General features: G+C 37.3%; 1 protein-coding gene across 1 annotated transcript; it reads right to left on the bottom strand.

The window, feature by feature from the left end:
• Positions 1-474: 474 nt before the first annotated feature.
• On the bottom strand, positions 475-20,472 carry PPP6R3 (protein phosphatase 6, regulatory subunit 3; the record flags this gene model as incomplete). Its single annotated transcript, XM_010287593.1, has 14 exons — positions 20,236-20,472; positions 18,620-18,806; positions 17,612-17,749; positions 17,046-17,111; positions 16,692-16,804; positions 15,860-15,973; positions 15,035-15,164; positions 12,980-13,132; positions 11,193-11,342; positions 10,627-10,691; positions 7,927-8,042; positions 7,454-7,539; positions 3,906-3,992; positions 475-572 (listed from the first exon to the last, which is right to left on the bottom strand). Coding segments are annotated over exons 1-14 (1,730 nt in total), but the record flags the coding sequence as incomplete, so codon positions are not given.
• Between the last annotated feature and the right edge of the window lie 7,182 nt (positions 20,473-27,654).

The following is a 27,654-nucleotide window of genomic DNA, read 5'->3' as shown; positions in this document are numbered from 1 at the left end:
CTTACTATCCCCTACAGAAAAATACACTCACAGATGTGTTGCTCCTGTCATCTTTTCCAGGTAACTTAGAAGTGGAGCTATTCATCTGGTCTGGTACATAGATTCAGCGGTGGGGGTGGGGATCACTTTGAGGCACAGAAAGTGGAAGTGCCCCCCAACAATGCCACATCATTGGACAGATGTAGCTTTCAAAAGCAGAGTGAAGTTATTTATTCACAAGCACAGTGCTCTCATGTTGGCACAACCAGGACTTTAGAAACGGAAGATAAACTGTTGCTTTCCTCTGTAAACCCTCCTCTGTTCAGGAAGGCTTCTACCAATACAAGCAGATGGTACAAAAAGACAGGACTGATTTGGCAACTGCCTCACATCAGTAAAGGCTTGTATTTATCATCAGCAAAACCACAACCAAATACACAATAAGAACAGAAATTCTTGAGACTATAGTCAAAGCCAGTGTAATGTTATACTTACTTGCCGATGTCATCTTGATCAGCAAACTTCTCATCGTTGAAGCCAAACTGGTCAATAAAATTGGACGTCATTTGTTGCATCTGATAATCAGAAAAGGCCTGGCAACCCCAGGACCAATGACAGTGATATAATGATTCTACTAATACTCTAAATCCTATTTGCCCATTTTTCTCCAAAGAAATAAAAAGTCTCTAATCTAAACATAAAGGACATAAAAAGGATCTGTCTTAAACTTTTAATTTTAAATGGTAGCCCCGAGTACACACTTACTTATGTTTATTGACTTTAAAGACAGTCTAATAGCAGTTCTCAATAAGAAAGTTAAATCTCTAGTTTAACCACGTGTTAATCAGCACCCTTCCAAATGCACCTCAAAGAAACAGTGAAACAACACAGTATACTAGATAAAGAAAAAGCTGTCTTTGTTCAAAATAACATGAAGTTATACATGTAAGAACCAGAAATGTACATTATAGTAAACAGTAGTAGTAAAGTAGATAGTAAAGCACAGTTGCTTATTTATCATGTAGTATATCAGTCTCAGGCACACACACCAGCAGCATCTATTCAAAATCTAGAAGAAGGAAATTATTGAACATTTTACATCTCAATGCAGTGTCACTGACTCAACTGTGCTTTTCTTTTTCTTCTTTTTTAAAATAATGATGCCAGTGGCAACTGCCAGCAGATGGGTATATACACATTAAGGTACACATGGGCATTTTCTACTATCCATAACAATAGTTTTTGTTCCTTATTTCCCAGGGCTATAATTAAATTACCACACATTCTCTAGGGGCTTTCAATTGTGCTATTTCCATGTGTGAAGTCAGCCAATGCCAAGATATTCTAGGAAATATAGCTGTCACGTCAACTCTCTTGGCTTCTTGCTCAGGTAGCTAAAGGGACTGAGTATACAGACAAAACCTTTGAAGAAGGTGGTAAAGCTGAACAAAGTGAACACGGAAAGAAAACAAGAGAATGGTCAAAAAAGCAAGTTTGGATTAAGGCATTATGAAAACTGGGGGAAAAAGAAAGGAGATATAGAAGGATGAGGTATACAGCAAGACACTATCAGGGCTCGAAGTGGGTCTGGACAACCCTCATGACTGGTAGGGCCACTATGCTAAGCCAGGCCAAAGCAAGAACTCTCTTTACATTTTGATCCTAATTTTAAAATCTGATAGTTCTGAAAAACTTCAGTATTTAATACTACCGCAATTAGTGTATCAACATTATACAGGTAGATAATTAATTATTTACTGTCCTCTCTATAAAATAATTACTCTGCTTTACATTGGTTACTAAGCCCTCCTTTCCTGTAAAGTATTTTCACTATTATGTATATTAAAAAGCGCATGTGACAAAGACATTAGTGAATTACCAGTATGGGGGGAAAAAAAAAGTTAAACAGGCTTGTTTGTTTTACAAAAGGTGCAACCATTAAGAACACCACACACCAGGATAAACAGGAAATTAAGACATCATGTTTATGACATGAGCTAGTTATGAAACTAGTGTGAAATCTTATCACTACATCAAAATTCTCTACCAAGTGTATTAAATGCAGTTATAAACTCCTAGCATATTTCAGACCGTAGACAGTTCTGTCCTGTTCACTAACGTCTTTTCAGTATGCTTAAGAGAGACAAAAAGTGGTTCTTTAGTATTTTACTCCCTTATCCAATTCCTAATGGGTCCACTTGAATTTTGGAAATTTACCTCCTTTTTCCTCATTTAACTATTGGTCTAGAATAGTGTATTCTAGCTGAAGCCAGAGAGACCTTTGTTAATGAATTCGCACAGCTGGAAAATGCTTTAAGTAATTTCAATGCATTTCCCATCAATGATTTATCTCATCTAGTATCATGCTTTCCTCACAAGACCACTTTAGAAAGTATACTTCACTAGCTTAGCTTAGGAAAAAAAAAAAAGATTAAGAAAATGGTGACAAACTTGAAACAGCACTGCACCATCTGCATTTCTTCAGATTAACTACCGGGAACTGCTGGGATTGCTTAGGCACAGCAGGTCACTATGGGGATGCATGAAAAATGCAGAGAGGTTTTAAGACCTTACTGTCTCACTGAGATGGCACCCAACTCATCAAATTTCTATTCAGGCGAATCCTACATGTACAAAATCACTGAATCAGATAAAAATGCATCAGATTCTTAAAACTGGAGCCACCACCCACAATTCAAACTTAGACAAGCAATTACTTACTATAAAAAGTATAAGAGGATGCATAAAGCAACAAAGCCAGCCTTAGACTAGGTAGTTACTACATAGCCATTAGTATGAGCTGAAAGATTTTGGTTAATAACCCAGATAAGTAATGTTTTCTGTATAAGGGATCTATAAGCAGTCTTGTGCTGCATGGCTCCTGCTCTTTCACCGTCAGTGAAAGAGTTGAAAGAGATGTATATTGCAGATAGGACAGGAGTATTACAGAAATGCTGTCATTCTTCATCAAAATGGCACCAATGTTCTCTATAACCACTCATCGCAAAAATACTCTAATACCAAAACCGTATTAAACACTGTATCCTTATCAATTAGTCAGCTATGAAAGCATTAAAACTTCAGGGTGGACACAGCTTTGACTTAGGCTTTCAGCCAGGTTGATCTGAAAATTCCCTAAGCATTTTCAATTTTATTTTTTTTTTCACTAAACCAAAGGATAAATAATTATCTTTGAAACACACACAAATGAGATGTCAAAAGCACATACTGAACTTAAAAATAAGTGATCAAGTTCATTGTAAATTTAGTTCAGGAAGATTTGGCTACATACACTTGCCAGGTATCAACAGTCTATAAAGTTAAAAACATTGAAGCTGGTAGATACAGCCCGTTACAGAAGCATACTTAGCTCTTCATTTATATTGTGACAGCTGCGAGGTTTGACATTTTGCCAAAAACTAGAAGCACATTAACAATAAATAGCTAATCCTCCTTGTTTCCTCATCAAAATAAGGGTCAACATTTAGGAAAAAAAAAATCTATTGGCAAAACCAAACAGAAATCCGCATTTGCTTTCATAGAAATTCACACTTGCCAGAAAACACAATTAGAAGCCACCATTTCAAATTTCAACTTTAGTTCTTACTAGATGTAAACACAGAAACTGTGTTCACTGCCATATAAAATATGTCCTTAGGCATAATGAATTGACATCTGCATACACAGCATGATCAAAGACTAAAAACTGGAAGGCACACCAAGATTATATGACTTGTGTTAAAAACCATACCTCTGGGTTTGATAGAACAGTTGTGTGCATGCACACATGCCTAAGTTTTATTCTAAACAAACTTTCTAGGTTTGTATTTGCTTGTGATAGAAATACAAGTTCCCCTGCTTTTTTAAAATTTCTTCTTTATTTTTACAGAAAGAGCAACTTATGCTGTTAAAAGAATTCAACTCACCTGCTGCAAAGAAGAATCCTGTGAGAAGCCAGTTTCTTTAAAGTCAATTTCATCATCACTGGAAGAATGAATGTGGCAGGTAGTAACCTATATAAAGGAATTAAGTAATTTGTGGGTTATATGACAGCCACTCAAGTACACTCACACTATCTGTCTGAATCTTCAGCTTCATATCAAAGCAAGAAACTGAATTATTTTTACTTTTCCCAACTGCTATACCACATAAAACAGTCCCTAAAATATTTCAATAGCACTAACACATACATGAGTATTAGATAACCCAAAAAAGCCAAGGCTTTTCAGTACTTCAGTATGACTATCTAACGTTAAAAAGCCAGTTCTACAGCTGACAGTTATCTAAAACAAAATGAGACAAAACTTGCATCTTGTCTTTGTACTGCATGAAATATATTGACAGTAAGTGAATTAGTAGTCACCAAAATACTAGAATATATAGAGAGATTCTTCTCTTTTCCTAATACATAAAAATTAAAGGGAAACTGTCTTAGGTATCTACAGTATTTACAAAGAGACAAAAGAATTAAAACTTCAAAAAACTTCAACTACAGATTAAAAATTTCTAACCAGTGTGTACTTGCAGAAGCAAACACGGAGCTGTTGCCACAACAGCTGCTGTTTTAAATATTACCCTTGAAAGAAGCGATTTTTTTGATGATCTGACATAGAACAAGTGGGATTAGTTTGTTCAGTTACACTTAGCTAAGCAACGTATTCTTGGAAGTACTCATCTTTGACCAGAACAGCACTCCAAAAGCAATTTCAGCTGGGACAGCAATTAGCTAAAGTAACAGTAGCAACAGCTGACCCTTAAGACATAATCTATGAAATGTCACTAGTATAAAGCAAATTTACAGATGACAGAATTTATACTGGACTATTCTACACACCCCTAGAACGCCATGTTACAGATTCTCAAGTTAAGTCAGGTGGTTCATGGATTCTTTTTATTTTTTGACGAAAATATAAGTCTATACAAAAGGAGTACTTAAACACGTAGAAGAATTCATACAAGACAGACATCTTTCTATGCTCCTGCAAATATCACAGGTCAATGCTACAGTCAGGACACGTGCAAGAGAGAAATGAAGTTGTTACTGAAGCATATTGTGCTTTTATGCTTTTTCCTCTGTTAGTATAACATGTATTTAAAAAATAATTGGGAGTACTGTATTCTTGCACATCTACCATTCAACCCCACACTGCAATCTGCATAATAGAAGCACCCTGACTTCAAGTTAAGTGAATTTCTGAAGGAAACCTGACCTATCAACACAAATCCATCATTAAGTGGGAAGAACAGTAATGCACCAAATTATCTCTGAGCTTGTGTCTGGAGAACTGTTACATGAAATGACAGACCAAGTCCATTGAAGGTTGGTGCTCACTGTATACTTATGAAAATACTCTTGTGAAGTCTGCACGCTTCAAGGTAATTACATGGCATTCTATACCACAACCTGAGCTGCCCTAGGTACTGCCCCCATCATGTGGGCACATGTTGAGACGACAAAAGTTAATATACCTACTCCTTCTACAGCTGCAATTTGTTGGGGGAAAAGACACCCAAAACCAAGTAAGAAGTTGTTTATTTAGTTTTAGTTACTAATAACCAACATGTTAATCCCTAGTAGAAATTCTGCCCTTACTGCTGTAACAAGGAAGCTCAGGACTCTTAGCTAGACATAGTATCTTCTACCCCAAACTCTCGCTTTGGAGAACCACAGTTGTGTTATTCAGGTCAGGAACTGAGTGCTTAACTATTATATCATCCCTGACTACATTCTGCTCAAGAGCTTGCTTAGGACAGGAAAACCCAAACCAAGTCAGTCAGTCAACTCATCCACCCAGTAATAAATATAAGGATAATCCATAGAAAATTAAGAAAGGTGTGCACGGAAAATCTGCGCTTTAAATCAGGTATATAATTTTTCAGGTATAAACACTAGTCCTGATAAGCTGTTGTTTTAACCCAGGATGCTTTCATCAACTTACAGAAGACCTCAAACACTCAAACATACCAAACTGTTCAGGTTTATAGATAGAGAGGACAGGCCGATGGAGACCAAAGCACAGATCAAAAGCATGGATATTAGATGACGGTACGACTGGGAAGAAATACTGTGGGGCTGTGCTTTCAGGATACACCCCTAACAATAACTATAACTTAAACTTGACTCAGTAAAACAAGCAGCTGAGTTTTCTGAGATGTCTTTTAATATCTCCTACACTACACTGTACTGTCCATTACTGCTTATCTTTGAACTAAGTGTTAATCTAAGACTGATGAGAATTGATCACACAAGCAGAAACAAAAGCCTGCAACTTCAGAAATTCAAAGACACAGTATTTTCCAGATGGCATTTTAGACACAAGAATTTGTTTTAATGCTTCGTATTCATATTCAACTGGATATTGTGGAGTTTGGAGATATGTTTTCAACAAGTTTTTACTTTTGTTACATTAAGTACGTCCAAGTAAATGATTACGTATCTAAAGAGCTAATTACAATGTTATTAATTATAAAGCAGCTTAAAATTCTGCCTCTTTAGATGACTCTTGTCTTGGCCTCGACCAAGAAGTAGCTTCTAACAAGAGGAAAATATCATTATTCTACCAGCACTATGAACTTCTTTGCATTCACAGGCTCATAGGAAAAATACTGTCTATACATCATTTGGTCCCATCCACAAGTTGCACAGTTTCAAATCAGTTTCCTGTTTCTCCTATTGCCACACACATCACATTAGCATTATGTTCCAGTTGCTATATTATGTTGAAATAGCAAATTTAACACACTATTAGTGTTATAGCCCAATTAATATAGCACCAGCACAAGTTAATGAAGCCACATACAAAGCACTGCATTCCTGGAGAAGTCTGATATATTAAAATTCATTAATTGGTCTTTTGACATTAGAAACAGCCTCTGCTTATTAAAGTCTCCAAGTGGTTACTCTTAAACTGTATGTTTAACATGATTACAGAAAACCTCTTCATACTTCTACTTAAGTTTAGTTTTTTTCCAAAAGGGCTATCACTACTGCTGTGCAAAGAAGAAAAATGACAGGTGCACAATGAAAGTATGAAACACTACTTGACTTATGCAAGGTCACTAACACATGAAGTGGGATGCAGGTAGCATTTTCCTATTAAAATTACACAGGTTTATTTACATACTGTAGATAAAGCAATTAACACCAGCTCCTGCAGTTTTAGTTTGCACTCTTTAAGCAGACAGGAACTTCCAAGGACACTAACTTGAAGCTGTAAAGAAATCTTCCTTCTTGGCGATTGTCTGGGATGAGCTATAAAAACTGAGCTACTGCAAGATTCCCATACAAAACATTAATGATATTGCTTTAGCTTAAAAATAAATTAAAGAATTATCAGCTCCATAGCTCAGCAACTAAATGTACTTGTTGATACAAGTACGTGCTAGTTAGGAAGATTGGTAGTGATGCTGACAAAAAGAAACTGGGGCCCAAATAAACAGAAGCAATTTTGATACCTTACCCATCACTACTTACCAGGTCCACTGTATTCCTCTTGTTAGTTTCTCCTAAAGAGCTTGTGCAGAATGTCTCCCATCGCTCTCTGACCTCCTCTGGAAGCTCTAGTATAGGAACCAGGGAAAAAAAAAATGTTTTGGTACTAACGACAATGGAGCATCACTTAATTTTTAATTGTTCTCTTCTGCTCTACCAGAAATACTGCAAAGAACATATACATCTTCCTAAATCCATAAGGATTACGCCATCTAGCAAACAAGTCCAAATTAAGTAAGTCAGCATCTCTTTGCATTTATTTCAGGGAGCTTTGATACTGTTTGAAAAAAAGACTTAGGCATATGTTTAACAGCAGCTGGTTTTAAATTGAAGGTATCAGAAATAATCAGTATTTTCTTCTTTTATCCAACAGCTGCCTTTTAATTTGTTTGATTTGTTTCCTCAGAATTTGATAATGAAAGCCATGAAGACAAACTTAAGACCATTAACATTACCTTTAATGAGCTGTTGGACTAGTGTACTGTTTGGCCCCTTATCTGTACTATGCACAATACAGTTTGCTATCCTTGTCAGATGACCCATATAGCCATGCCGTCTTCCTCCTTCAGCCCTGCAAGAGACAAAAGGAATTCAACTGCCCACACTCAGAGCAACTGTGCTACCATATTTTGTTATAAAACACTGTACCAGAGTCAAGAAGTTACACAAGACAAATAGTGTAGGGGTTCTTAAGCAGAAGAGTTGCACCCTAAAACCAAAGGTTCACAAAAATACTGAAGAACTTAAGATACCAACTGTTTTGACTACACTATGCCTGTTTAGAAGACTTAACAAGCATGTAAGCTACCACAAAGGAAGTATAGAGCATATGACCAGATTATTTGTGCTTTCATGTTTGTGTGTGTAGAAAGAAAAATGTACAGTATAATCAAGATAAAGACAAAATTAAAGATAAAGGCAGATCCACAGGTTTTAGGAGGATTTAGGATTCAAAATCCCAATACACCAAACATTCTCTCACAGCCTTGAGTCCATGACCAAAAGAGAAAAATTCTTAAATCCTAAGTGTGCTCTAGTATTGCAGGGTTTCTTAACATAGAAACATGTTTCTTAGCATACAGAGCTAGAATGGTATGACCACCTGAAATTTAAGTTGGGATCATTGCTTTCCTGAAGTTTAGGAATGTCATTTAATTGCATACCAAAGGTATAGGTGGTGCGAATATTTTTTAAGTATCAGAACTGCTTTGTAGAAACAGGAATTGCCAGTTTTTAGATTAGTGCTTTGAATAGCTATGATCAGCTGGAACCATTCTAGATCTGACCAAAGAGCTAAAGTGAGAGCTTTGACCTGGACTGAATATCTAGCATTTAGCTGCAAGCTAACCAGACATTTGCTGTGTCAGCTTTTTAAGGTTTTATGCTTTTAAAATGGAAAAAAATAAAAAAAAAAAATCAAGAAAGACCCACTCAATTGGCTAGACAAACCTCCCACGAACTTCACTGAAATCTTTGTGAAGTGACAGCAGTTCACAAAGTAGCTGATGCAACTGCATACACAGTAAGCAAACACAAATCACATTACATGATTTTCCACCATCATTATCTAACACGAGGTGACTGAAATTATGTTATGTCAATGCAAGATGTCGTGAATGAAACATTGTTTACAGGAACAACTTCAGAGAGATATTCTGGTCTTATTTCCTCAACTGCTTAGGTAACAAGTATATTCAAAATAAGCAACATGTGATGATGGCAAAGACTATAATTTCTGAGAGGATATGCCATAAAGAGCACTTGTATTTGACAAAGTAGATTGACTTGTCATTGCCTTACTAGATACTAGTAGTATCTTCTGTTAGCAAATGCTTAGTAATTCCAGTGAATCAAATAGGTTTTTATTGTCAGATGTCAGATTTTTACCAGCAGAAAGTAGTCATCCTCAAACTTCTAGAGTTGCTTGAAATAAAATTACGTGACAGAATACAAAAGCATTAAAAAAATCCATTTCCTGAATCAGCTAAGTTAAAAATACCTTTAGATTATCTTAAAGACATATCTTTTATATTTGGAGTCATAACTGTACAAAACTGGATAAAGAGATGAATTACTTACAGTAACAGTCTGCTCATTTCTTGCAAACAAAAAACAATTCTTTCCAGACAAAAGCACAATCTGATGTTTACAACAGTATTTTCCACATTCATATTTGCAAACAGGAGACTAAATATTTAATTAATTCATCCATATGGTAGCACTGGATCAAGAACATTCTTATCCAACCAAAGAATAGTTTTAAGTTGGATATATGGAAATAACTTGCCATACTTCTCTCCTATGAGAGTCCAATTGCTAATAAAGTTGGCAGTTCTCTATAACCTCAGGAGAATACAACAGAAAATAGAAGACATTTGGGAGAGCATGTTTTCTGCAGTTAAATTAAGTCGCATTCCCTTTCTTTGTACCACCCTCTTCACCTACTTTAACACCCTTATTTTAAGGTCAGTTACATTAGCCATATATTTACTATCCAATTCACATCAAATAGGAACAGGAATATTTGTGGGAGTGTAACTGTCTCAAATGATACACCAGCAAACCAGCAACACTACCCCAGTCAGTTAATTCACTATTTTGACAAGTTAAAGCTAACATTTACTGTTCAGTATCTCCTGAGGCAAACTTATGAGCTGTTTTACCACCTCAGGTGAAGACTTAGGTTTTTTTTCTCCAGCAATGAACACAGTTTCAGACAATGTTAGCTACTTGAAACTTCCATCCTTTCACAAACCCATACTTTTAGAAGGTATTCCGTCAATGAGGACTTGGCTTTCACTACTTAGGAGTCTTTCATTTGTTTATAAGTAATTTTCAGTTGCTTACTGGAGAAAAGTATTTCCTGTCCTCTCAAAACTTATGGTATATTTCTGTACTTGAAGATGGGTAGACTTTAAAGATCATAGTAATATCTTATACATGTCAAGAATGACAAACAATAGTATTCTCAAATGGTCATGGGATAAAGCATTAGAATGCTACCAAAAAGTAGTATGAGAGAAAGCTTTAATACAAATATTAACATACAAGCGTTTTTAGAACTGGCCACATGAGTTATGAATTGGTCATACATTCATTTTACAATTCAAGTTTTATGTAGACAATTGCAGGGAATGAGAAAACTAGTTACTCACTGTTTCTTCTCATTCATCTCCCAGGCTTCAAGTATTCGCTCTATTAATTGGCACTTAAGGAATAGCTATCAAAAAAGCAAAATATGCTTAGTAGCAGTAAAGTGGAACACTATTATGCATTTTACAGTTGATTTTAACAAATACTGAAAAAAATAATTTCAGGTTCAGGATAAATACTTTCATTAAGTTCAAAAGCAGCAGTCAGATCTAAACTTGAAAGCTAAGCCTGTATTAATTCTACTTCTCTTTATAGCTGCTGAGTTGTAGTAACATAAAGCTATTGAAATAGCAATTTTAATTCTTAAAAATAAGAGGAACTTCTCCTTCAAGGAAAATCAATACTTGCAGCTCTGCACACATGCTCACTTTGTGGCAGCAAAAATCTACTCTACGGCACATTCAGGTTTAACACACAGAACTGACGTTTTAAGAAAAAAACCGAAAAATATTCCTGTTCATCCTATATATAAATTAAGCAAAATTGAGGTATATTTCATGTAAGACTAACTGCTACGATAGCCTGGAGACAGAAAAATTCAAGGGATTCCCAAAAAAACACAACTTACGTGTTTCAGTAAGAGATTGTCCCCAGTGGAATCCTGATCTGTAATTGTGCCATTTTCTGTGCTTTCAAGAGGACTTGCAAGAATCAATGCAATACAGATTTCTACTTGAGTATGCAAAAAGTTATTCCATGTATACTTAAAGAACATGTCCTGCAAAACAAATTCAACAAGGTTTACACAATACAAGGTCTTTTCATTAAACATAACCAATAGTCTCACCCCAGCAAATCATCTGAATGACTACACAAACAAATTCTTTTAAGTTTTGCAATAAGTAGTATTGTGCAAGAGAAAATTTGTGACCTACAAAAAAGTTAATTCTTGTGCTTGCTATTATGTGAACACAAGGATCATCATACTGGATCAGAACAAAAACTCAACTGTAACTGGATTCATCCCGGGGGTAACCAATAATGCACTTTCAGAGGATGAAGACAGAGAGGAATGACAATCCCCACTTATTTTTTCTGCTAGCTGCAGCCCAGAGAGTCTCAGAGTCAGAAGTGCTATTTATGAACTTGGAAGCCTTGACAGATTTCTCTTTTTTGAGTTCACTTAATCTTCTAGCATCTACAATATCATTTATCATGTGCTCCTCACTTCAGTGAGATTCCTTACAAAATCATATCTACCCGTTTTGAACTTGTCATCTACTAGTTTTATTATTTTATTACAGAAGGTTACCTTAGATAATCAAGATGCAGTTTAAGATTATTAAATGCCTTACACAAGACACAAATACTGAAATTGACTCCACATTATTCCTCTTAAACATAGGAAAGATTTTTTTAAGCTTTATGTCCAGTTATTTTAGACTACTTCTTACTGCAAGCATGAAGCACCGAGTTCATATGTTTATAATTATTTTTTTTCCTCATATAAAACCTGCAACAGAAAAGCATATTCAAAACTCACTGACATTAGTTTACAAAATAATCTACTTGTAAGAACATGCAAGTGTTCATAGCATGTACATTCCCCTAGACAACGCATCAGGGAAAAACTTCAGTTATGGTGAAGTTAGCTATTTGTATACAAGTTAGCACCTGTCTGCAAACCCAAGTTGTACAGAGAAATTGAGATGAAGACTACAGCCATAGCTGTATTTATTAGTTGAAGAAAAAAATATCTGGCATGTTTTGCTAGTTATTTTTTAATTGATACCAACATTTGAGCTTTTTGGTCAAACTAAACACAAAGAATGTATGTCCTGCTATAGTTGGAAGTATGAAATAGTAAGTACTCAAAATACACATTCCACATTAGCAAAGAACAGTTGAGTTAACTGACTGAAAGTTTGTTGTGCAGCATCTTGCTTTCAGAGATTTGAAGGTGTACAAGCTGTCCAAAATAACAGTCCCTTTAAAGGACAGTGCCGAGATACCATGTGGTGTGCCATATACTATTAAGAGAGAAAAAGGGATTTTGAGGGAACAACTTAGCAAAAGAATGAAAACAGCAGAGGAGCCTTGAACATGGCTGAAAACTTGAGAATACTCAGTTATAAAAATAAACGTGTTAAGAAAACCACTTCATATATTTATAAAGGTGCAGAGAATAAGAACCATTTAAGTGATCAGAGGAAAATGATGACTTCAGACAAATGAATTTAACAGTAAAATCCAATATTAGAAGTTTTTAAACAAGTGCAACAGAAACCACAACACAAACAGGCTGAAAAGTTAGGCTGGAAAATATACTACAAATTACCTGCAGTGACAGAAAAAAACAAGACAAGATCTTAATAGCAATCCATAAAAATAAAGGCGGTAGCATGAAGTTCTTACCAGTATTACTCCTATGCTGTTAAGCTCTATAAGCTCCTGATTCACACTGCTTGTATTGGTCTGTAAAAGGCTAGATATTAATCTAATCACATTTAAACGTGTGTTTCCCACAGGTGGATCCAATACACCCCAGGTAGTCTTCATGAGACCCTTCTGAAAAAGAAAAAGGTACATACATAAAATCCATTAAAATATCTTAAAAAAACCCCAGCTCATTATTCCTATGCACAATGACAGAGTAGTGCTTAAAAATACACACAATCAGTCCTTGAGCAACAGTCTTACCTTCACTCTGCAAAAAAGCAATTTTTAGTGATGAATACTATAGATTATTTATTTTAACTCCATAGACAGGAAGCACTAAAAACAGTCACATGAAACCAATGACATTGTTAACTACAGACAGGATCTCAAAGTAGATGCACTCTACCCAACCTTGAAAGGAATCAGGAAATTCCTTTCCAAGAAATGCTTAATATACTGGTTTAATCCATGTACAGCTATAGTCTACATTGCCACAATATACACAGAACAGCTAAGTGGACAGTCTCTAAATATATGATAATGCCTCAACAACCCTAACTTCATATACGAGAAAACAATTTCATTAAGCAACAAGCTTCTCTGGTGTTTTATTCTAATGTTATACACAAAACAAGCTCCATCTCTAGTCTTTGAAGGAGTTACTTCCAACACAGCAAGAATCTCTTTCCATGCACTAATGGGTCCTTGTATTATAATCATAAGCTTCATAGTTCTTACATTGACATTTTAGCTGGTTAACAAACCAGAATTATTGTCATGTAACTAAGTGCCAGCCATTAAGAAGAATCTGGTGTTAGCTGGTAAGAGCTTAAAGATCTAATAGCAAATATGCAATGAGCAGGGGAATTCATAACGAAAACGTCTTCCTATCTTAAGGCACAAACACATTTTGACAAGACCACTACTGCCTTCTGTAACACTGGATGTCATTTTTGCCTGACCAGTGCCACCCTTGCATCAGAAAAAGAGATGCCTGACAACCTGCTAGTTCATTTAGTCCATTCCTTACATAAAGCAAAAATCTAAGAATGATCATTTAACTAATGCTCAAAATGAGCAACAGATTCAATAACTTCACTAAATGACTTATTCAAATACTAAGTATGTCTGACCATGAGAAAATACTCAAGTATCTTATGTGACTCTGCTTTTACTGTAATATAGACCTGTATCTTGCCATATTCTTGCGATAAAGATAAGACCGTTTCTTTGCATTTTATTACCTCTTCCATATTTGGAAATCCTGAGGTCTCATCTTCTCCAGGCTAAAATAAACTTTAATACTACCTTGACAGCCCCTGCCCCCCCTGGTATTTTATACACCTCTGGTCTTTACTTCATTTTGGCCCATAGGTTCTTCTCTCTTACAGATTGTGGTTCCCAGTTCAGGGTACAGTGCTCCAGCTAAAATTCTGCCAGTGAAAATTTGAGTGGAAAAATATAAATGGATCATAGGTAAGCCCTCTATTTATACATCTTGTATTTATCTTTTACAATAGCACGACATAGATAATGTTGCTTAAATCAATTAAAGCGCCCAAAGAATTTAATATGCCTAGAGTGCAGGGTCCATGCCATGGAGCTGGTCTACTCGGGTCCTGGGCCAGTCTAGAGGAATTGTGCTGGCCTCACGTGGGCCATGCCAAAGTTCCAAACAACTGAAGCATCCATAGTCTGTTTCCTATCCAGATAGGATTTCCAAGCAGAAAACAGGACCCACCTTGAGAATATATAGCAAATCTCTTTTCATTGCTTTCAGAAAGAAGTAATTGCTTCAAGACTATTCTGCCAATTAAAGTTTAAGCTGGAAAAACATACCAATTCTCACAACACATTGGCTCAGGGACAATAATAATGAACAGTAAAGCTCACAATAGGCTGAGAAAGAGCCTGGGTACTTGCCCGAAAGCTGTCAAACTGAGTTTTGTTAGTTATTACAACCTGCCTAAAACACAGTCAGACAGTGACAGTCTTGTTTAAATTGATTTGGTAACACAAGGTTTCACTTACTTTTGGAGGCTCAAGTAGGAGTTCATGGAAGGATGAAAGTCGTGCTTTTATGGCTTCTAAAACACTTTTATTGACTGAATATGTTGAATTGCTCATTCCTGGAGAACAGATCTCTATATGGCCTTCAAATCTAAAACACAAGGAAAATCTGATGATTAATATCAAAACTATTTGTAAAACATCTTTAAGGTATGATTTTGAGAGTGTCAGGGTTCTGAAGGCATGTGAAAAAAAAGACTGAAAAGGCAAGTAAAAACATAAGGTTACAAATATAAATTAAGTGTGAAGGAATGGTTGAACAAGACTTTTCCAAATGCTAGCTCTAGTGTTTTTGGTTTATTGTGCTTGAAATCTCCAATATGGTTTTGAGATTAAACATTATAGCTGTTGTATTTCCTCTTTCAGGCAGATAAAGAAGTTCATTCATCTATCCTGAACAACTTAAGTTGAATGTACCACAGAGATCTATTATAACTTCTCAAAGTGAAGTTATAATAAAATTCCATATAACTTTTTAAAAAGTCAATACCCACTCACTGCATTGTACATATATACCCTATCCCTTGTATCCAGAAACAAATTGATGAAATATACTCGTCTGATCTGTCAGGGGGCACTTAAACTAGATTCCAGAAAAAACTGCAAAAAGACCAGTCATTTGGTTGAAGCGTAGTAATGCCAACCACAATCTTTTTTGCTCTTTTACTTCTTCAGCTACAGCAGGTCAAAAAAATGGCTCAGTCGTAAGTACATGGAAGACACTTGCTATTGCTGAACAGTAGTTAAATTACGCAGGCATAATTTAAGCGAAATAAGAACACTTACGTCTGTCGCCTTGTCTCAAGTAAGGTCAATAGTATTTGGATTGCACTGACTATTGCAGATTCATTTTTTTCTTTATGAAAAATATTAGACAGCAGCTGCTCTATAATTTCTTGTCTGAAAAGAAAAGCATTGGCATCAGATAGAATGCTATTTCAGAATACAGCTGTTAACAGAAGTAGCTACCATTTTCCCACATAAAATAAGGGGATAATACAAAGAAAACCAGTAGCTATTTCAGGCTAGTAGGTACCACTAGGGCAATCACTCTCGTCCTCACTGCCCCAATCATATTTTCCTATTCCTTACATTGCTCTAGTTTTATGATCTGACAACTGACACTACAAGAAGGAAGTTTTCAGTCAGATCAAAAACCTGATCTTGACAACCACGAGCAACCACACAGCTTGCCGTAACAGCCACACAAACCTAAACCTATAACTAGCAAAAGGAAGAAGGGAATACAGGAGAATCTCCTCTGGCAGAAACACACGCTTAGATTAACTTAAAACAAATAACAGATCAAAACCAAAGTCTCCCATGTGTACTCTGCGCAGTATCAAGCTGCCCTCCACACATCTGATCCCACTAACCTTGGCAGTGCAGAAAATATTTTAATGAGACATGCCCCCTTCCCGCCCCAAGGAAGTTCATCAGGTGGACTCTGCTTACTTGCAGAGTTATTTTAAATTACAGAGACAGATGACAGATAGCCAAGAAAATTCACCTGAAAAGTGAAGCTTGACATTTCTAAAGGTTTTCAAGGTCAAAAGTTAAAAACTTTTTTTTTTTAATGAACTGAAAATAAAATCAGAAATTCAGCAAACCAACTTACTTCTCCAGACTTGCAAGTAGTGGATCTGGTTCTGAACTGTTCTGTACTTGTAACATCTGATCTCTGCTTAGACGAATAATTTCACAGAGTGACTGTGATGCATTTGAATGCCTCTGGAACAGAAAACCATAGCTTTTTACTGTAAGAGTAATAACATGCTGGGGGGATTGAAGAAGGGGGAGACAAAATAGAGGGGGAACCACACCCCCTATCCTTAAATGACCACACTTAAATACTGAAATGTAATTACTGAAAAAAGCTAGCAGAAATCAGTAAAAATCAAAGTCCTAACTCTACGTTGTACAGCAACTTGCTGAACAGATAGACCCAGAAGAGTATCAAATCAATACTTACATCTTCATCTTGAGATGGATGTACAATTTCCACAAGCCGCTGGATAATTCTCTCCTCATTTAGCCACTGTAAAAGTGTTTGTAGGTGTTACTAAGAATGCTATCCAAGTAAATGCATTAAATGAATTAGAATTAATGAAATTAAAAGAAGTCATTTGACAATTGCCACAAGTTATACTGTCGATATTTCTAAAGGACTAACAATACTTCAGAAAAAAGGAAAAAAGTAAATAGGTGTTTCTGAGCAACTGTAAAAAGAAAGCCTTACGTATAATTTTAAAATAAACCTTCTGACGCCAAAAAAGTGTTCAGTAAGGTCCAAAACATTTTAAAAATTCCATCTAGCAGTTACAAGTTTGAAGTCCAAGGAAGAGACCAGCCACTCAGGTTAAGTTGCCCCACCAGCTCTGTGGCTCTGCTGGAAATATATTGCCAGCTCCAACCAAAAAAAAACCCCACACCTAATTTCAGCACATTTAAGAAATAAACTTCGTAAAACCAGCAGAAGATAAGCCATCTTACAGTTCACATACATCAGACAAAAATCCTCTGAGACATTTTACTTACATTTAACACTTCTTGCCGGGGCTGTGGAGGTTCTATGCAAGTCAGTAGCCTCAGCAACAAGTCCATGATAGCAGAGGTCCCTATGTGCTTAATAATGAGGTCTACAAAATCATGCTTTCGCTTCAAAAAATCCACAATCTAGAAATCAAAAAGCTTACATTTGCTTATCTGTATTTTACATAGTAAGTTACACCAACCAGTTCTAGTTTCTCCTCTACCAAATGGAGAAAATAAATGAACTTCTTAAACACTTTTGTCACTTAAAGCTTGCAGTACAAGGCAAGATAAAATAATACACACTTAAAGAATAGCAGAAGTGGCACAGGACAGACCCATACTATGCACAGTGTGTCCTGGGCCTCCTCTCAAGCCCAACTTGCTGTCCATAAGCTACTTATAATCCAATGCACAGTCAGCTTTCCTCTTTGGTATGAATTACTCTCCTCCCTGCTTAATGAGCAAAGCTCGACACAGCAAACCCTTAACATAACACAAATACAGAGCTTGCTAAATTAAAGATACAGAACAGAGTCACAAACTTAATTTGCTTAGGTGAGAGCGCCAGTCATTGCAGCTGTTTGCAGTACTGGGCCACATGAACAGAGAGTACAACAACATTTCTGAAGAAGGACTCCAAATGTTTCTCACCTTGTTCTAGAACAATTCTTCACACCAAATTGGACCCGCTCCCACTGACTCAGTCCGCTTGCTTTCACCTCTAACAGCAATTAATGCAAATATCACTATAAAATACTGAGCTAAGCTAAGCACTCATACGCTGATTGCACAAATAGCTGAGGCAAATCTGAATCAAATATATCTTACTCATCCAGATATACTTTTTTAATCCTTTAATAAAAAAAGTTAGTATCTTCAGCTAGTATGGAAGTTGAATGCTCTGTTTTGACTCGGCTGCTATCCCTCAAACGTGTACTCTTGAAACAGCATTGCCGAGTATTACAACTTTATTAGAACATTTGATAAATTGGAGAGCTTGTAAATATTTACCTGTTCTGGTTTTCTGCTTATTAGAATACTTAGCACCTTGCTGAAGAAACTGGCCAGTAAAGGGTTTAGAGGAGATTCATTTAAAAGGAAGCTGTACAATTTCATAAGTAAGCATTCTTCTTCTCCCAGCCTGTCATTGATCTGTGAGACATCTGATGTAAGCAGCTCACACGATATGTTTGGATATCTGGGGAGAAGTAAAAAAAAAAATTATCCATCACTCATACTTCAAAAGTTGTCATACTTCCAGATCTGAACCCAGAACTTGGTAAGGCTTCTGACCAAGTTTTCAAGCAAGGCTGGTCTGCATTAATTAAAGCAGCAAACTACCGCAAGGTTACATAGCTGCACATTCAGCCTACAAGCTCTGTTCTTTCATTTAAGAAATGGACTCCTCTTCTTCAGTAGCAATAGGACAACACTAGGGAAGTGGGGAAAGGAAAGGGCAAGCTTTTATTTTAAGATATATTGTTAAATCCATCTGTTCAAATACTGATATCTAATTTCAGAAGACACTTTTTTTTTTTGAAGGGAAAAATGTTAGTTACCAAGAAGTTAAGCAGACTGATAGTACTGGACCGATGCTGAGGAGGGAGCAGTGTGTTTGCCCTTTTCTAATAAAACAGAGATTATATTTAAAAGGTCAAAAGGAATAGCTTCAGGATTTTTTTTTTTATATATACATATGTAAAAATTATGTAAAAACTCAGTACACTGACAAAGCCTCTAAAACTAGCTAGTACTGCTTTATGAAAGTCAGAAGTACAGTTCAGAACATTGGCTGTAAAGACCAGCAATTTCCTGCATTTGACAGTATTATCACCCATTCACATTGAAGGTAATTATGACAGCATTAGCAGCTTAAGTTTTCTAAGTGAGAGATGCTTGAATTCCAAACTCTACTAGAAACACTTACAGGAGGCTTGGTTTAGCAGAAATGGTGGAGTGCTGCAACTAAACGTGTAGTTTAGTTCACATATTTTTTTACATACCGTTTTAAGAAAAAAGCAGCTTTCTGCACAGACAACAATCAAATAGGCCAAAAGTGGCAGAAGTGCTTTTATACAAATTGCTAGGTTGACTTTTGAGTTTGAATCTTCTCAGCAAACTAGCTGAAGTCACAGCTATACCCAATTCTTACAGTTCTAGCTCTGCAAAGAAAACATCAGCAATTGGATATTAAGAACATTCTTCCAAGGAGTGCTACAGACCTTCTAATAAGCATCGTCAAAAATCTTACCAATCATTGATAAAACAAAGCTTAGCTTTGGTAAGCTAAATAAATAGGGTTTTTCATTCAACTATTTTCTTAATAATCACAGCTACAAGATTCTTCATGAGTTCTGATTTTTTTTTTTTTGCAAGCCTCCTTAACCATAAATGCCTCCAAAACCAATTGCTGTCCTAAGAGGCTTCCATTTGAAAAATATGCAAACATCAGAATGATTTATTTAAAAGTTCTACAAAGCCCCTTGAAAACAAACTTACTCTAAAGATACCAGTATTGTACTACACATCAGCACACAGTGACTCAAAACACACTGTCAAATTAACTGGAGTAAGTTATCCCTCTTCCCACTTTCCCAAGTCTCCCCCACCCCTAAAAGTTTTCCTACTTATATCGAATTTTTTCATCCATGTCTTGAGGTGGCTCTTCGATAATAAATGAAACTAAATCTTCCAAACATTCTGACTTCAGCAGAAACTCTATAAGTTTGCGATTCTGAGCCTTGCACTCTTGCAGGACATCCTCTTCATCCATCAATTCCTTCAGTGTTACATCTTCCCTCTCTAGAAGTGTATCTATGTGGGATGACGAATGGAGATCAAATTTCCAAAACATGCTGGTCTGGATAAGAAGAATATACACAGAACATTAAGTTTACAAATCTATTTAAGCAGTATTTGTACTAACACTTCATAGGAGTATTTCATAGCTTCTAGCCCCAAAGGTACCTGTATGCATAGAAACTTTCTAGAACTTGAATGAGACACAACAGTAGATGCTGATAATCAAAAGCTACAAATTCAGGCTTGATTAAGTATGACTGAATACTCCATAGTAGTTTTTGTAGCATTAGCAATAGCCAATATTCTAACATCCAAAGGTAAAGTTAGGCAGCTCCAGGGTTTTACTTACATGATAGAAACATGCTAATCTGCATTAAGGAAAAAATGTGTAACTTCACTTTTCAATTTATTGAATTTGCTCTTCCCAACCTTTGTTTTTAATTTATGCACCAAGTCTCATATTCAGAACAAGCTGCTCAGCAATTAATAGAGCTGGGAAAAGATAAAACGAGCACTGCATAAACACACCAGAGTACCACTGCTACCATTGAACATAACGCCTATAAAGGTGGAGGGATTATAATAATTTTAATTTACAGGCAGCACACATCAAAGTGCTGGAACTAATTTCAACACAGGATTACTCTCTTCACTGTACCTCCCTCCACAAACTTGACACAGTAGGAAGAACAAGGGACAATAAAATATCTTATGCAAAGACATGAAAGGGCAGTGGCCCCAACCACTGAAACACTGTAAAAGGCCGTAACAGAAATGTATAAGGATGAGCAACTTAAACTTTCCTTATAAAATGCTTTGGCACCTCCATGTTGTTTGTGTTGCTCTAAGACACCTTGCAAGCAGTTCCTACTAAGACAACTGTGCTATCAGAATACAGTATTTCAGTCTATGATAGATCCAATAAACTCCTGCTTTTACTTCTCACTAAGTTCAATATAAGCATCCATTCCATTCCCCACTCTCCAAATCAGGGCTTTTACATTACATTTAGCCTCTGACACACTGTCAGATGGTCTTAGGTGAATGCAGAATTTAAATGGATTGAAAGAGATACTACAGATACCAGAGAACAGTAAGGGAAACTTTTCTTTCCTTACAATTGGAAGCAGTATGGTTTTGAGCAGTACTCATTTAAATAAGGAAAGAAACACTCCTTTTGCTCCTTTAGTAACTTGCCTTCCAAGTGTGAAGGATTAATTCAAAATGTTAATTCTTGCTGTGCATTAGTGACATCATCAGCTGTGAGAACATATAGTTACTGCAGAGAATGTAGGTGAACAGTACTATTTTAGCGAGAACACGTCTGTCAGCTGCAGGTTCTATGTAGGAGCAAGCTTAAAGACAATAATCAAACTATGCTTTTGTCATACACTCTTATAAAAACCTACAAAAACTAAAATATAAGTACCTAATTCTTAGGCAAACAAAGAGGTAGACAGTTTTAAGCATTTATTTCCAAGTTAAAATGGACTCAGCATGCACATTACAGCTACTTATTAACAGTGAAGTATCAAATTTAGTGTTTCAGCAGTTTAGAAAACAGACACAAGTCCAAGGATCCAGCAAAAACCTTACAACTCTTTTCATTAGCAAGACTTCCAGTATTTGGCCTAAATATTAAAAAGCCTCCATACTCAGTATGGAGAAGTTTTAATAGCTTTCAGGGTTTTCATTGTTGCTTTAACGATTGCACGCTGATCACTTAATACCACCTCACTTTGCTTAGCCTTTTGTTAGAAGTTGTAAACATACATAACTGCCCCTAGATTACATATCTTTCTGTTTAAAGATATGAGAGTCAAGCAAAAGCAACCAGGAAAAGGTACAGATAATTTCAATTGCAGTATCAGTACTTAGAAACATCTGAAATCCCATGCATGGATTAAGTTGTTAAAAAACAGAAAAAAAATATTTTCTATTAAAAATATTAGTAAACTTACAAGCAGGGTTCAAAACACCTGATCTCACAAATTAGCTTAAATCAAATTATACAAACTTGTTATTAAAAACACTAGCTTGTGGGCATTCAGGCTACACACAGACTTACTGTAAGCAAGTGAAACTACTGCATTATTAAAGTCCCAGGATTTTTACATTTTTTTTTAAGCCTCTAGAAAATAGATCAAATCCCTCCCCTTGCCCTAATTAGTGAAAGTAGCAGCTTTGGAAGTAACCACTATCTATGCTAATTCCAGATGTAAATCCCTCTGCAGTGATTAAAGCTCATTTTAGTAGATAGATTCAGTGTATTTCTCAGTTACTTATTTCAACAGAAATTCAACAACAGAAAATAGCAACAAAAAAAGAGGCATACTACTGCAAACATGTTACTGTGTTATTTCACAAACTGTCTCCCAGGCAAACTCTTTTAGGGGGTGCTCCCTCAACATGTCAGGTGCCAGCCAGAGATTATTCCATCACTTTTCAACAGGAGCCCAGGTCCTTTGAAATAAGGAAAAATAAACAACATAAAATGTGCCACAGAGGAAGTCCAGGAACCCTGAAGAGAAGAGAATTTTCTTAGGCATTATCACTGGTGATAATCTAGAATCAGCCTATCATAGCTCTGAATGGAAGTTTTAAAAACAAAAGGTTATTGTTATTCTTCCCACAGCCTACTGTTCTACCCTCCCTCCCAAAACTTACCAATTCTGAAATTTTGAATTATCTTCATGCTTTTTCAAATTTCAGTCCCATTAACAGAGTCACAATTAGGCCTTACGTCCACAAATGAGGAATGTTGCTCCCAAAATTTCACTATCTGCAAATTTACAATAAACTCCATAGGTCAATTGGGGTGTGTTACTCCCAATGTTCAACTTCATCGCCAGTATGAGCAGAAAAATCCCAACATTTGGATTTAATGCAAGATGCAAGAATACCAAATACGAGACATGCTCAAGATTAGATACTACAAGCAAAATAATCCAGGGTAATACTAAAAACTCTCAGATGTGGAAAGAAAAATCGTGTTAAAGATGGTAAAGCTGCTGCAGATATTTGACTGTCTTTTGTAACTTGAGTTAGCTTTCCATTAATCTCTGAAAGTTCCCAGCAAACAAGACTAACAGACTTCCAATTCATGTAAACAGTACTTCTGAAAGGTTACATCAACTTGCTGATGTACAAGTGATGACAGTTCAAGATCCTAAGGAACACCTTGCATTCAGAAAAATATTGCTTTGTTTTCTTGGCTAATATTGTTAACAGATTCTTCTCTGAATACTACATGGAATGTTATTTCAGCATTCAAACACTTGACTTAAATCCAAAAGGAAAGCAAGCAGTTCACCAAAACGAAGAAAAAAGCCTGCCAGCTGCTCTGAGACACAGGTAACAAATTCTCACTTGAATTGTTTGCTAAAGAAATAAAGCTTAGAAGCGATCCTTTCATATCAGAAAAAAAAATTGAAGTCTTCTGCCTACTACAGCTAAAGAAAACCACACTGTGTATTTTGTTTAATCCATTGCCTTCTAAAAACCAAATAGGTAGATAGGTTTGGTGAAGGACAAAGTAATAATAAATTCTTATGCTTTTATCATTAAAAGAGATTTTACCAACATTTTGAAGACCTTTAAATACATTAAGTGATTTCTTTAAATGCTAAACATGCCGTTCTGCCAGCTTCACATAACCTCAACCAGTTAGTCCCTATATTTAATTAGTTTCCATGTTTCATTTTTCTCCTTTCTCCAGACGACGAAGAGTAATTAGACACCACACTAGCACTTATCAAGTGCTTATTTTGACACTGGAAATGGACCACCTGTTCAAAACAAAAGCTAAGCACAAGTGCATGTCTCCAAAAAAAATTTTAGAGATAAAGAGAATTACCAATCACGCAAACTGACAGAGAAGACACTCTAGTGGCTACTTTTTAAACTGCCTATTTCACTCACTCAGAGCACCACCCATTGTAAACCTGCTGTCTACAACTGCCTGTCCTTTGCAGGCTGGGGCACAATTCCTCAAAAGCATTAAATATCCAAAGACCTATTAAGTGGGAAAATTAAGGACTTATGCATTTAGCCTGGAATCAAGGGCAATTTGAACAAAATAATATGAAAAACAAGACACTTGCATTCTAGCTTGAAGCTCTGGACCAAAACAGTTATTTTCCGTAAAGTCATGGTAATTTATAGCAATACAGAGTTATACCATAACTGAACTCCCCACTTTTTCCCCTTGATGAATGCAAGAAAGAATCTCTCATATACAGCAACACATTTAAATTGCTGCTTCTGCATTGAGAGTTCAGGGGCAAAATAAGGAATTTTTTATCTTCTATCCCATTAAAATAGTATGGTTTTTAAGTAGTATAAAAACTCTGCTCTTAACTATCCTTCAGTTTCATTTCTAAATGCTTCAAATAATATAATAGAGACCACACTTAATCAATAACCTATTTGAAAACTGATTTATTTTCAATTAAAGCAGCGAGGTTTGTTGCATTATTACCTAGAAACATATAAGTTACTGTTCCAAGCCTCTAGATTTAACTACATTACTTTACATACCGCAATCACAAATAGAAAATAAAAGCAGTAATACAGGCAAGTGTTTATGGTACAGTTTCCACAGTTTTTATGGTACAGTTTCTTAAAAAAAATGTAAAATCAATTTCACATAGAATAATAATCTCATGTGAACACAAAGTAAGATGTAGCAGTCTCTTCAGTGTCAGAACAGCCTGCTCAGGCCACAAATGTAAGCCGTAATGGAAATTAATTTTTGATAAATACTCCATTATTTACACTAACAATTAGACTTCTATGATTATAAGCTAGTGAAGTTTCAAAGAAATTTTGTGGAGGAAGCCAAGTAGATGGTTTGAAATTAAAAGGAATGAAATAGAATACAAAATACAAGCACCTTTACCTCAACAATTCAACACATATTACACCTGTTTCAAATGCTGTGCATAGTCGTAGTCCTCCCATTTCCAAAAGGAGATCGCAATCAAGAAAAGATACTAAAAGGGAAGCAAAACCAATCAACGATTCTTTTACAGAGTGCTGTGAGACCTTGTGCAGGCTGGCTGCGCCCCGCTTTCCTGCCTGCGGGATGTCTGGATGCTTCACCCCCTCTCAACCACCATTGGGTAAAAGGGGCTACACTACTTGTGGGGAGCCGGCTCTGTGGGAAGTCACTGAGGACCCCTGACCCTCCTGCAGTACTTTTGCCACTACCTCGTCCAGGGGACTCTAAGCACAGGATGAGGAGGGGACCGGAGCCAAGGCACACAAGAGGAGGTGGAGGGCAGTCCCCGTGCCCAAGGGGCAGCAGAATGGCACAGGGGAGCAATCCCCAGGAAAGAGGACCTCAACCCCAGTGTGTGCCTCATTCTGCTACATAAGGCCATCTTTCAGACCACAGCACCCCCAACTCCCAGAACAGCCATGTTTGTCCACGTCACATTGTCATCACAGTAGCCTCCTGATGTGAGCCACCTCACTGCCTTTTGTTCCAGGCCCTATACATACAGAGACCCTGATGGCTGGCCCACAGTTAGCTGAGCTTCAAGGTCCTCAGCTTCCAAGGATGACTGGAACAAAGAGGTCCCACAAGTAGCAAGGTGAGTGGCTGCCCACTTTCATGTGGGAAAGCAGATAGGTGGTTGCAGGAGACACAGGAAGAGAAGGCAGCATCAGAGGAGAGGCACCATAAGCCACATGGTAGCAATGGCCATTGCTCATGTGGCTGATGGTATGGAGCCCACAGAGCTGGATCTACCCGAAGAACAAGAAGAACCAATGGAACCACCTCCAGCATGTCTCCCCTGGCACCACTACACCATGCCAGGGCTCCCCTCCACGACATCATCAACACTGCATCGCAGGAGCACCCGGACAGTGCCCAGCCTCTGCACCTGGCATTAGCTGGAAGGCCCGGCCTCCACACCTGGCTGTCCTGCAAGCTCACCCATTCCATTTCCCAGCATTAACAATTGTTTACTGCAACGCGTGGTGTCAGCCCTTCTCTTTCCCATCCCCCATTCCTCCTGAAGGAGTGTCATCTCCTCTGCCCTGAGCCCCAAGAAAAGGGGATGAAATGACCTGGCTTCCACCAGGCTGCTGCACCGGGGCGACAAGAGGAGTCTCTTGCAGGGCCACTGAGGTCCCTGGGGCCTGGAGGATGAGAAGGCTGCCCAATGGTTGGTTGAAGATGAGGCCAGACCCTCTGCAGCAGTGCAAGACAAATAGCAACAGATCAAGCAAAGAAGTTAGAGAGACAGCTGTTCCTTTAGAGAACCAGAAGACTGCAGTTCTGCCAGGAAGAAGTGCTGGCCTGCAGCATTAAGGACCCTTCTAGCTGCTTCATTAGGAGTTCAAGGATGGGCAATAAACTATTTAAAAAAAACAAAAAAAAACAATACAACAGGAAAATAACAGTAAAAGTGCTTTCCTCCTCTCTTATTTGGTACTTTGGCGACTCCATCTGGAGTCTTCTGTCCCGTCCTGGTCTCCCTAGTCCAGGAAAGACAAGGACACATGGGGTGTGGGCCCTACCCAAGGCCTTTGAGATGGTGAGGGGCCAGGGCACAAAGCACACGAGGGTAGGCTGAAGGAAGTACCTCTGGTCATGAAAGTGGTGAGACATGGGAGCAGGCAGCCCAGAGGAGCTGTGGATGCCCCATCCCTAGAACTGTTCAGGGTCAGGTTGGGTGGGGCTTTGAGCAACCTGATCTAGTGAAAGATACCTGTAAGCCTCACCTCTGTGCCTTAGAAGATCATGGAACAGATACTCCTAGCAGCTATGCTACGGCACATGGAGGACAGGGAGGTGATCTGAGACAGCCAGCATGGCTTCACCAAGGGCAAAACCTCCCTAACCAACCTAGTGGCTTTCTATGAGGGAGTGACTACATCAGTAGACAAGGGAAATTGTTACTGATGTCATCTATCTGTGTTGGGATCACCCTGCAAGGGCTCGACCTTAAGGAGAAGGAGCTGTGGCATTGAGAAGATGGTAAACAGCTGGACATCTGCATGGCTCAACCTTGAGGAGAAGGAGCTGTGATAAACAACTAAGAGGAAGCAAAGGAACACGTGGACACCTGCAGGCAGGGAATCCTGACTGTGTGAGAAGCGCGTGGACTGTGTGTGGTAACCAACCAGGACATATTTTGTGGCGCGTGGAAGAGCTGTAACTGCATAAAAAGCAGACACTTGTAGCAATAAAGGTCTTTGGCCTGAATCCCCGCCAGAGTCCGTGCCCTGAT

Source organism: Phaethon lepturus, unplaced genomic scaffold (genome assembly GCF_000687285.1).
Source record: "Phaethon lepturus isolate BGI_N335 unplaced genomic scaffold, ASM68728v1 scaffold3025, whole genome shotgun sequence".
NCBI lineage: Eukaryota > Metazoa > Chordata > Aves > Phaethontiformes > Phaethontidae > Phaethon > Phaethon lepturus.
This window is presented reverse-complemented; position numbering and strand designations above follow the sequence as displayed.